Raw genomic sequence first — 12,840 nt, 5'->3', positions numbered from 1 at the left:
AATAAAAAGAGCAGCAAAATTTAGAGCTCCAAATTATGTTGATAGACTCATAGAACTAAACATGTTATTTCAGAGACCAGTTGCAGCACTCGTATCACTGACACTAATACCCACATGTTTAACAATCTTGTTTGAGATTTCTTTCTGCATTATTTTGGCTGAAGAATAATTTCAGGACCATTACTTGACCAAGAAATTGATAAAGAAAGGGAAAATAGAATATGAGAGTAAACTAGCAAGAGGCCCCTGGTCCTGATGAAATGCATCCCAGGGTATTAAAAGAGATGGTGTAAGTTATAGCAGATGCATTCGTTATAATCTACCAAAATTCTCTGGACTCTGGGGAGGTACCAGCAGATGGGAAAGCAGCTAATGTAATGCCTCTGTTTAAAAAAGGGGGCAGACAAAAGGCAGGTAACTATAAGCCGGTTAGTTTAACATCTGTAGTGGGGAAACTGCTTGAAACTATCATTAAGGAAGAAATAGCGGGACATCTAGATAGGAATAGTGCAATCAAGCAGACGCAACATGGATTCATGAAGGGGAAATCATGTTTAACTAATTTACTGGAATTCTTTGAGGATATAACGAGCATGGTGGATAGAGGTGTACCGATGGATGTGATGTATTTATATTTCCAAAAGGCATTCGATAAGGTGCCACACAAAAGATTATTGCAGAAGATAAAGGTTCGTGGAGTCAGAGGAAATGTATTAGCATGGATAGAGAATTGGCTGGCTAACAGAAAGCAGAGAGTCGGATAAATGGGTCCTTTTTGGATTGGAAATCGGTGGTTAGTGGTGTGCCACAGGGATCGGTGCTGGGACCACAACTGTTTACAATATACATAGATGACCTGGAAGAGGGGACAGAGTGTAGTGTAACAAAATTTGCAGATGACACAAAGATTAGTGGGAAAGCGGGTTGTGTAGAGGACACAGAGAGGCTGCAAAGAGATTGAGATAGGTTAAGCGAATGGGCTAAGGTTTGGCAGATGGAATACAATGTCGGAAAGTGTGAGGTCATCCACCTTGGGGGAAAAAAAAACAGCAAAAGGGAATATTATTTGAATGGGGAGAAATTACAACATGCTGCGGTGCAGAGGGACCAGGGGGTCCTTGTGCATGAATCCCCAAAAGTTAGTTTGCAGGTACAGCAGGTAATCAGGAAGGCGAATGGAATGTTGGCCTTCATTGCGAGAGGGATGGAGTACAAATGCAGGGAGGTCCTGCTGCAACTGTATAGGGTATTGGTGAGGCCGCACCTGGAGTACTGTGTGCAGTTTTGGTCACCTTACGTAAGGAAGGATATACTAGCTTTGGAGGGGGTACAGAGACGATTCACTCGGCTGTTTCCGGAGATGAGGGGGTTACCTTATGATGATAGATTGAGTAGACTGGGTCTTTACTTGTTGGAGTTCAGAAGGATGAGGGGTGATCTTATAGAAACATTTAAAATAATGAAAGGGATAGACAAGGTAGAGGCAGAGAGGTTGTTTCCACTGGTCGGGGAGACTAGAACTAGGGGGCACAGCCTCAAAATATGGGGGAGCCAATTTAAAACCGAGTTGAGAAGGAATTTCTTCTCCCAGAGGGTTGTGACTCTGTGGAATTCTCTGCCCAAGGAAGCAGTTGAGGCTAGCTCATTGAATGTATTCAAGTCGCAGATAGATAGATTTTTAACCAATAAGGGAATTAAGGGTTACGGGGAGCGGGCGGGTAAGTGGAGCTGAGTCCACGGCCAGATCAGCCATGATCTTGTTGAATGGCGGAGCAGGCTCGAGGGGCTAGATGGCCTACTCCTGTTCCTAATTCTTATGTTCTTATTTTCTTATGTAGGCATAAAAACAGACTGTAAAAGTGCCTATAAATATGTAAAAAGGAAAAGATTAGTGAAAGTAAACATGCGTCCCTTACAGGATGAGACAGGAGAAATTATAATGGGGAATAAGGAAATGGCAGAGAAATTAAACAAATACTTTGTGTCTGTCTTCGCGGAAGAAGATGCAAAAAACCTTCTCGGAAATAGTGGAGAACCAAGCGTCTAGTGAAAATGAGGAATTGAAAAAAATTAGTTTTAGTAAAAAAATAGTACTGGAGAAATTAATGGGACTGAAAACTGATAAATCCCCTGGACCTGATGGTCTATATCCTAGGGTTTTGAAAGAGGTGGCTATAGAGATAGTGGATCCATTAGTTGTCATCTTCCAAAAGTCCAGAGATTCTAGAACGGTTCCCGCAGATTGGAAGGTAGAAAATGTAATGCAGCTATTTAAGAACTAGGGAGAGAGAAAACGGGGAACTACAGACCAGTTAGCCTGACATCAGTCATAGGGAAAATGTAAGAATCTATTATTAAGGACAGGGTAACAGGGCACTTAGAAAATAATAATAGGATTGGGCAAAGTCAACATAGATTTACAAAAGGGAAATCATGTTTGACAAATCTGTTAGAATGTTTTGAGGTTGTGACTAGTAGAATAGATAAGGGAGAGCCAGTGGATGTGGTGTATTTGGATTTTCAGAAGGCATTAAATAAGGTGCCACACAAAATTAGGGCTCATGGGATTGGGGGCATGCATTGAGGATTGGTTAACAAACAGAAAATGGAGAGTAGGAATAAACGGATACATTTTCGGGTTGGCCGACTGTAACTAGTGGGGTACAGTGCTTGGGCCTCAGCTATTCACAATCTATATCAATGATTTGGATGAGAGAACCAAATGTTATATATCGAAGTTTGCTGATGATACAAAGCTAGGTGGGAATGTAAGTTGTGAGGAAGATGCAAAGAGACTTCAAGGGGATATAGATCAGCTAAGTGAGTGGGCAAGAACATGCAAATAGAATTATGGGCCCAAGTTTCCACATGATTTGCGTCTGATTTTTAGGAGCAACTGGTGGAGAACGGACTATCTTAGAAATCGCAATTCTCCACATTTTTTTTTCTGCAATTCTAGTCAGGTAGAACAGTTCTACTTTGGAACAGAATTTTTTCTTCAAAAGGGGGCGTGTCCGGCCACTAACGCCCGATTTGAAAGTTTCCACAGTGAAAACGTACTCCAAACTAACTTAGAATGGAGCAAGTGAAGATTTATGTAGAACTGAAAAAACCTCTTCTACACATAAAAAAATCAGGCGCAGGTTACAAATTAAGCGTCCAGAACGAGGGGGGGGGGGGGAAGGGAAGTCATTAAATTCTACAATAAATCCTTATTTATACTTCTACAAATATTATACAAATAAATCCAACCTGAATAAACATTTATAAGCAAAGAAAAGATTAAATAAACCATCTTCCTACCTGTGTGAAAGTGCTTCAGGCACAGAGAATGCTGCAGTCAGCCTGAGGCGCCCGTTCTTCCCGCGGGGGGGGGGAGAAGGCGCCCGTTCTTCCCGCGGGGGTGGGGAGGAGGCGCCCGTTCTTCCTACGGGGGGGGAGGAGGCGCCCGTTCTTCCCGCGGGGGTGGGGAGGAGGCGCCCGTTCTTCCCGCGGGGGGGGAGGAGGCGCCCGTTCTTCCCGCGGGGGGGGAGGAGGCGCCGGTTCTTCCTGCGGGGGGGGAGGAGGCGCCGGTTCTTCCCGCGGGGGGGGGAGGAGGCGCCGGTTCTTCCCGCGGGGGGGGTGGAGGAGGCGCCGGTTCTTCCCGCGGGGGGGGGGGAGGAGGCGCCGGTTCTTCCCGCGGGGGGGTGGGGGGAAGGAGACAGTGAGAAGGCTGCAAGTGCTGATGTGCTGATGGCAATGTGCTTTTATTAAAAAATGTTCAAAAATTAAACAGCTACAAAGAACTACAAAAATGGCCGAGTGCCAATGTTTCCTTCACACTGCGCGTGCGCAAACGCTCCAACGCGCACGCGCAGCGTTGCCGGCAGGAAAAAAACTAATTTAAATAGTACCCGCCCCCTCCCACTTACAAAATCGGCGCGAGTGTAGGCTCCGCCCCCCTGGGCGCCGCGCCAAACAGACAAGGAGCTGCAAAGCGCTCCAGAATCGCGTATTTTTTTTCCGCTCGGAGGGGCGCCCGTTTTTTATCGTGTGAAAACTTGGGCCCATAATGTGGAGAAATGTGAAGTTATCCACGTTGGTAGGAAAAATAGAAAAACAGTGTTTTTTAAACGGTGAGAGATTGGGAAATGTTGGTGTTCAACGGGACCTGGGTGTCCATGTATACAAATCACTGAAAGTTAACATTTGCTACCGTAATATAAGATCACACTTAAATACTTTGGTAATAAAGTTGCTTTCCTTCTTAGATTCAATGAATTCGACCTTGAGACCTCATCAGCATGCATCTCTAATTATGTGGCTGTCTATGATGGTTCAAACACTTTAGCACCACTTTTAGGCCAATTCTGTGGCACAACAGTTCCACCAGTTCTGAGGAGTACCAACAACTCTATATTCTTTGAGTTTAAAACAACCAGCTTTAATATTTACGGAGGATGGAGGGCTTCATATGTGGAGACATTAGGTAAGTGGCAAATGGAATTTGAGAAGTAAATTAAATGAAAACGGTATCATGCTGCTTTACTTGATTTCTTTCATCTTTACCAGAATTTTAGACCTTTTTAGATCAAAAAATTCTTGTGATATATTTGAAGAAATTAATTTTATTGCTCCAAGGTAATTTAGGGTAAAAACTCTTTGATAAGTTATGATATTTGTAAAGTGTACTATCATTCTCAGGGTCGAAGGTTTTGAAGCTTCACATTTAAGGATTTTATTTCAATATTTAAGGTCCGATATGATGAACAGTGAACCAATGAAAGAGGACAGAATAGGCAACACATTTATCACCACTGTAAAAATAGAAACCTGCTTTGACCGGCATAAAATACTCGCATGTGCAGTGAAGTGTTAATTTCTGAAATGAGTTTGGTATAAAGTGCTATTCCTGCATATTCAGCACATGAATCACTGCCACATGAATCACTGCCTATGAAAACTGTATGTTTATTAAGTGACAGCTTATCATGAGCTAAGAATCTCAGAGTAAAAAGATAACTAGAACTGACCCAGACAGTTTACTGAATGTGCATTTATCAATGGTCTGAAGGACAGCTTATCTCTTTAAATTTGATTGATTATGAATGATTGAAAAAGTATCTAATCCTACCAGAGTGCAGATCAGGGCATACTCTATTTGGCATGTGTTCACAAAAAAGATAAAAATCTCCAAATAAATTTGGGATTAATAATGATAAGATTAAAGTTGGAAGGTGACCTGCAGGATGTGCCACTCTACAGCAATTAGAAGTCAAAGATTCCAGTGCAGAAGTACTCAACAAAGAAATGATGCATACTCCCGCAAAAGATTTGAAGTTGAAATCACATTGTATAATATTAATAAACACATTAATGCTTTGTATGAAAGTGCTATTTTATTATTTTTTTTAAAAATAGTCTTCCAACAATAAATGAGAAATCATGTGAGAACTGAGTAAAGTTGGGTTTTATTTCCTAAAGATGAGAAGGTTAAGGAGTGATTTGATTGATTTACTTAAAATAATGAAGAGAATTGATGAGGTAGTTAGGGAATTACCCTTTCCTTCAGTAGGGGAATTTGAAACAAGAGGACATAATCTTAGAATTCAAGTTAAGCTGATTAAAAGTGAATCCAGGGAAAGCATCTTCATTCGAAGGGTTGTTACAGTGTTGAAAGTACTGCCCCAGAGCATCTTAAGCCTCCAATATGATGGGCCAGGAAGTGCAGGCTGATTACGAGCTGGAAGTCTACCACCCACCATATTGGTAAAGGCAAAAAATCATCATGCAGTGCCCACACCAGAAATAGGCGATCAACTCTTTGCATATGAAAATAAGGGATCTAATGCCTGTTTGAGGCGCCCACTGCAAGATGGGTTTGCCTTGAGGCACCCGGCACCAGCGCTGGCTACACTCAGGAAAACCAAAACTACATATGGCTTAACAGGCAGTCCTTAAAGGGAATCAGTATGAAGGGGCCAAATATTTGGGCACACATGTCAGGGCACACAGTTTCACCATGTATGCTCCCAGGAGCACTAAATTCTAAAATTTACTATTGGGTTGTCATTAGAATAATGAAGGAAGCAGTTAGAGGAAACTTTTTTAAAAACACTGAGGGTTATTAGAACATGGAATATTTTACCACAATTGGCTATTAATGTGCAGAAAATATAATTTAAAAGGGAACTGAATAAGCATTTGAATGAGTAGATTGTTATTCCTCTTGTGTTCCTAATACAGATGAGGTTAAAGTAACAGGGAGGTTAAAGTAACAGTGACCTCAGTCTTTATTAAGACACTCCAGAGTGAGGAACAGGCCTTCGGGGCCGGCTTATATACAGTGCTTCCAAGGGATGCTGGGATCCCTTGGGACTTCAGGGGATGCGCTCCCTGCTGGCGGAACATGGGAGTGCATGCTTTACAGATACACAACATCACTCCCTCCCCAAAGTCAAAATGAAAACTATTTACAAGGTGAGGCGGTCGGGAGCCTTTCTTTCCCTGGTGGACTGCCTCGGTACAAATGTCTGTTCTGGTGTGTTGGCTGTGCCCTCGCTGGGCTGGCATGTTGTTGGCCCTGCAGGGCTGCTAGGTGAGCCTGGCCCTGTTGGGCGTGATAGGTTTGATTTCCTGGTCCGGCATGTTGTCGTTGATCCTTTGGGTGTGTTGTGGGCTCGAAAAAGGTGGTGTCTGCTGTGGGTTGTTCAGGGCAGTCTGTGAACCGCAGCCTCGTTTGCTCCAGGTGATTCCTGCAAATTTGTCCATTGTCTAGTTTGACTACAAACACCCTATTCCTTTCTTTAGCTATCACCGTGCCCGCGATCCACTTGGGACCATGTCCATAGTTTAGCACATACACAGGGTCATTCAGATCAATTTCCCGTGACAGAGTGGCGCGACCATCGTTTACATTTTGTTGTTGCTGCCTGCTCTCTACCTGATCATGCAGGTTGGGGTGAACCAGCAAGAGTCTGGTTTTAAGTGTCCTTTTCATGATTAGCTCAGCCGGGAGCACCCCTGTGAGCGAGTGGGGTCTCGTGCGGTAGCTGAGCAGTACTCGGGGCAGGCGGGTTTGGAGTGAGCCTTCTGTGACCCGTTTGAGGCTCTGTTTGATTGTTTCGACTAAGCGACGTGTAGTGCTGCCTCATCTTGAGTAGCAGTTCACAGGAGACTGCTGACTCGCTTTCCTTGAGGGCATCATTGTGAGCGCTCTCTAGTTTAGGATCCTGGCTGGTCCAGGTCCTGTTCAGAGGAGCTGTTGCGGGTGACCCTTCGTATTGTGTTCCTAACACAGGTGAGACTGCACACAGGGAGGTTAAAGTAACAGTGACCTCAGTCTTTATTAAGACACTCCAGAGTGAGGAACAGGCCTTAGGGGCCGGCTTATATACAGTGCCCCCAAGGGATGCTGGGATCCCTTGGGACTGCAGAGGATGCGCTCCCTGGTGGCGGAACATGGGAGTGCATGCTTTACAGATACACAACAATTCCAAGTTCCATAAAGGTAAAATAACACAGGATGCTATCATATTTCCATTGTAAGTTATAATTAAATCATGAAATGATTTTTGCCTGTATTTTTGTTGTTCTGTTAGTGTATTATACAACTCCTCATCCTTTTATTGTACCCATTTATCTGGAATTAACAATTTGATTGAACTCAATTGAACTTAACCATGCTAAGTGAACCCATACCAAACCTTTCAATTTTACTTGTATCAATGAAATAGACAGTGAAAGATAATGAAAAATAAAGTGAATAAACTATATTCACTATTTAGCACCTCTTGGAATACAGTTTGGGTAATGTATACTTTAAAATCTAAGTATAATTTTAGCTAATGCTAGTTTCTTGATGGTTGATTGAATTTGTAGCAAACAAAATGGATTTTCCAATTTAGATTTACAAGCGTTACTGATCCAATTCTTCATTAGTTTCCCATGGGGAGCTTCTGACAATGATTAGGGTTATACAAAGTTTGTTCGAGGCAGGTTTCAGCATTTGATTGATTTGCCATTTTTAACGAGAATGGACAGTAAGAGTTTACAATCCCTGCTGCCTGAATTCAAAGCACGGAATGGTAGCAATTCTGTTTGGGCTTTGTGGCTTCATCAGTTAATGAGGTTTGGAGGCATTTTATAGGGTACAAAATACCCCTGTAGTCTGAAAAGCATAGAATGCTGGCAAAATGAATTCTTTGGCATAAAAGCTCTGTACGCGTTATAATCTTGGCTTTGATTTACTGTACTGAATATAGTAAATGAAAAGGTTCAATGTTATTCCAGCCAACATTTCAGATCTTGCTCAGAATATCTTAAAAAAAACTAGCCAAATTCTATATTTTCTTAAAATTCACATAGGTTGTTAAGATTCATCTTACGTGCACCTCATTAGTACATTGCTACTAATATATATGCCTCCTAGACATATCTCACCCCATGACTAAGTAATACTGATGAATGATCAAGGTGGATGTTGCCATTATTTAATGGCTTTTGCTGCTATGTTTCCCACCTCCAAATTTTCTCTTCCTTATCACCTGAAGGTAATGACTCGTGTTGAGGTGCCGCTACAAAGCCACCTGCAGCTTTTCAGTATCTTGCTGAACCAGCCTAGATGGTGAGTGCGAGTGGACTATTTTAACATGAAGCCTTATAGTCAAGCCTGATTCTAGCTTCACCACCATCTGCCCGACCTGTGACAGAGACTGTAGGTCCCACATTGGTCTCATCAGTCACCTGAGAACTCAGTTTAGTGTGGAAACAATTCATCCTCTGACTCCGGTGGGCTGCCTAAGAAGAAGAATCTTCACATAATACCTGTACATGTATTACCAGTAAGGTCACTGGACAGCAGCCAGGAGCAGGAATTCTGCCCGATATATTTTTCTTCCTCCAGGAGAGTGAAGCCCAATTATAATGTCCCCTTGCCTTCCTGGTGCAAATAAAATCCACCACCTTACACAGTAAAATTAAAATGAACAGACCCCAGAAAAAAAAAAGAAAAATGCTATATGAATCGGATTCCCAAAGAAAAAACGTAAAACAGTTACGATATGATCTGCGACATTATGATGTTAAATTCAGTATTAAAAACAGCAGTGTGCTGATCATTGCACAATATTTAATCAGTAGCCAGTTTGCCCTTTGAATGGCTGGTTTATTACAGTGCTGTTAAGATACTAAGCTCTGGTCATTGTGAAATCTGATTACTATGGTTTTAAAATTTGATTACTGCTTTGCCAACATTCACAATTTTGTTCAAGGTTTATTAACTTTGCACTATTGGTTTAGTGCATGTGTTTCATGGGGACAGAGAGGGAAGAGAGAATTTTTCTCTCTGGCAATTAAGAAAGGATTTTATCTATGATTTAGGAACATAGAAACATAGAAATTAGGTGCAGGAGCAGGCACCACCATTCAATAAGATCATGGCTGATCATTCAACCTCAGTACCACTTTCCTGCTTTCTCTCCATACCCCTTGATCCCTTTGGCCGTAAGGGCCATATCTAACTCCCTTTTGAATATATATAACGAACTGGCCTCAACAACTTTCTGCGGTAGAGAATTCCACAGGTTAACCACTCTCTGAGTGAAGAAGTTTCTCCTCATCTCGGTCCTAAATGGCTTACCCCTTATTCTTAGACTGTGACCCCTGGTTCTGGAACTCCCCAGCAACGGAAGGATTCTTCCTGCCTCTAACCTGTCCAATCCCTTCAGAATTTTATATGTTTCTATGAGATCCCCTCTCATCCTTCTAAACTCCAGTTGATCCAGTCTCTCCACATATGTCAGTCCTGCCATCTCAGAAATCAGTCTGGTGAACCTTCACTGCACTCCCTCAATAGCAAGAACATCCTTCCTCAGATTAGGAGACCAAAACTGAACACGATATTCTAGGTGTGGCCTCACCAAGGCTTTGTACAACTGCAGTAAGACCTCCCTGCTCCTATACTCAAATCCTCTCGCTCTGAAGGCCAACATGCCTTTTGCCTTCTTCACCGCCTGCTGTACCTGCATGCCAACCTTCAATGACTGATGTACCATGACACCCAAGTTTCATTGCACCTCCCCTTTTCCTAATCTGTCACCATTCAGATAATATTCTGTCTTCCTGTTTTTGCCACCAAAGTGATAATCTCACATTGATCCACATTATACTGCATCTGCCATGCATTTGCCCACTCACCTAACCTGTCCAAGTCACCCTGCAGCCTCTTAGCATCCTCCTCACAGCTCACATCGCTACCCAGCTAAGTGTCATCTGCAAACTTGGAGATATTACATTCAATTCCTTCATCTAAATCATTGATATATATTGTAAATAGCTGAGGTACCAGCACTGAACCCTGTGGCACCCCACTGGTCACTGCCTGCCATTCTGAAAAGGACCCGTTTATTCTGACTCTCTGCTTCCTGTCTGCCAACCAGTTCTCTATCCACGTCAAAACATTACCCCCAATACCATGTGCTTTAATTTGGCATACCAATCTCTTGTGTGGGACCTTGTCAAAAGCCTTTTGAAAGTCCAAATACACCACATCCACTGGTTCTCCCTTGTCCACTCTACTAGTTATATCCTCAAAAAAGCCCAGAAGATTTGTCAAGCAGGGTTTTGACATCTTTAATCTTTAATTTAAAGTGGTTGAAAACCAACTTCACTCACATGAATCATATACCAGCTTTACTTAATTCAGTTGATACAGAACAGCTTTTTAAAGAAAAACCTATTAAACAGTTATTGAAATCTGTTCAGTCCTAGTTGCTTTTTAAAGGTAAGTTGTTCAAATCAGTGGGTCCATCTGAAATATTTATAGAGAGTTTGTCATGCCAGTTACTGAGACTAAAGGCAGATAAATCCCCTGGACCTGATGGCTTGCATCCTAGTGTCTTAAGAGAAGTAGCAGCAGGGATTGTGGATACATTGGTTGTAATATACAAAAATATCCTGGATTCTGGGAGGTCCCAGCTGATTGGAAAACTGCAAATGTTAACGCCCCTATTTAAAAAAGGCGACAGACAAAAAGCAGGAAACTATAGACCAGTTAGCCTAACATCTGTGGTTGGGAAAATGTTGGAGTCCATTATTAAAGAAGCAGTAGCAGGACATTTGGAAAAGCAAATTTGATCAGGCAGAGTCAGCATGGATTTATGAAGGGGAAGGCATGTTTGACAAATTTTCTGGAATTCTTTGAGGATGTAACGAACAGGGTGGATAAAGGGGAACCAGTGGATGTGATGTATTTGGACTTCCAGAAGGTACTTGCCAATGTGCCACATAAAAGGTTACTGCACAAGATAAAAGTTGATGGGGTTGGGGGTAATATATTAGCATGGATAGAGGATTGGCTAACTAACAGAAAACAGAGAGTCGGGCTAAATGGTTCATTCTCTGTTTGGCAACCAGTAATTAAGGAGTGCTGCAGGGATCAGTGCTGGGACCCCAACTATTTACAATCTATATTAATGACTTGGAAGAAGAGACTGAGTGTAAGGTCGCCAAGTTTGCTGATGATACAAAAATGGGAAGAAAAGCAATGTGTGAGGAGGACACAAAAAAAATCTACAAAAGGACATAGACAGGCTAAGTGAGTGGGCAAAAATTTGGCAGATGGAGTATAATGTTGGAAAGTATGAGGTCATGCACTTTGGCAGAAAAAAAATCAAAGCGCAAGTTATTATTAGGTGGAGAAAGATTGCAAAGTGCTGCAGTACAGCGGGACCTGGGAGTACTTGTGCATGAAACACAAAAGGATAGTATGCAGGTACAGCAAATTATCAGGAAGGCCAATGGAATCTTGGCCTTGATAGCAAAGGGGATGGAGTATAAAAGCAGGGAAGTCTTGCTACAACCTTACAGGGTATTGGTGAGGCCGCACCTGGAATACTGCGTGCAGTTTTGGTTTCTATATTTACGAAAGGATATGCTTGCTTTGGAGGCAGTTCAGAGAAGGTTCACTCGGTTGAATCCAGAGATGAGGGGGTTGACATGAGGAAAGGTTGAGTAGGTTGGGCGTCTACTCATTGGAATTCAGATGAATGAGAGGTGATCTTATTGAAACATATAAGATTATGAAAGGTCTTGACAAGGTGGATGCAGAGAGGATGCTTCTACTGATGGGGGAGACTAGAACTAGAGGGCGTGATCTTAGAATAAGGGGCCGCCCATTTAAAACTGAGATGAGAAATTTCTTCTCTCAGAGGGCTGTAAATCTGTGGAATTCGCTGCCTCAGAGAGCTGTGGAAGCTGGGACTCTCCACATCAGGCCATCGCCTGAAGGAGGAGGAGGAGGAGGAGGAAGAGGAGGATACCGATGAGCCGACTCCGCGCAGCATCCTACAAATCCTGTTCCACCACCGCCACTCAGCTCCTCTGGGGACGATGTGACGTTCTCGGGGTTCAAGGATTGTGAGGCTCCTGGGACCAGTGGTGTGCAGCAACGCAGTGCTGGGGTTGAATCCCGCAGGCCATCTCTCCGGAGGGTGAGTCGGCAAAGTCGATCTGCTGACAGACAGGCAGACGTGGAACTGGACATGGTGGGAATGTCCAGGGAGAGCATCCAAATCAGCCGTCAACTCCTTGATGTCTTGGGTAGGATTCCCATGAGTATTAACAGTCTGAAAGCAACCATTACAGAGGTAGGGTTTCAGATTTTCACTGTGAGCCATGATACCAGCGAGGCCATTAATGCCCTCACGAGACTGGCCCTCCAGCAGTGACAGTGGAGTCCCGGAGAGTGTGATGTGAGCCATAGCAGAATATGGTGCATCACAGGCACAAGCTCTGCTTCAGCTTGGGCAGGTGATGCAGTACATTCCTGCCACCATACTCTCTGCGTTCCCCACTGTCACA

General features: G+C 43.0%; 1 protein-coding gene across 1 annotated transcript in view; it reads left to right on the top strand.

Annotated features, from left to right (window-relative positions):
* The window catches only part of cubn (cubilin (intrinsic factor-cobalamin receptor)), a 457,745-nt gene that overhangs the window by 372,639 nt on the left and 72,266 nt on the right, over nt 1–12,840 (top strand). Inside the window, exon 54 of the mRNA XM_070880231.1 lies at nt 4,251–4,468. Within this exon, the coding sequence (XP_070736332.1) occupies nt 4,251–4,468 (218 nt within the window). The remainder of the gene's footprint in view (nt 1–4,250; nt 4,469–12,840) is intronic.

The sequence above is a fragment of the Pristiophorus japonicus genome, chromosome 5, assembly GCF_044704955.1.
Source record: "Pristiophorus japonicus isolate sPriJap1 chromosome 5, sPriJap1.hap1, whole genome shotgun sequence".
NCBI lineage: Eukaryota > Metazoa > Chordata > Chondrichthyes > Pristiophoridae > Pristiophorus > Pristiophorus japonicus.
This window is presented reverse-complemented; position numbering and strand designations above follow the sequence as displayed.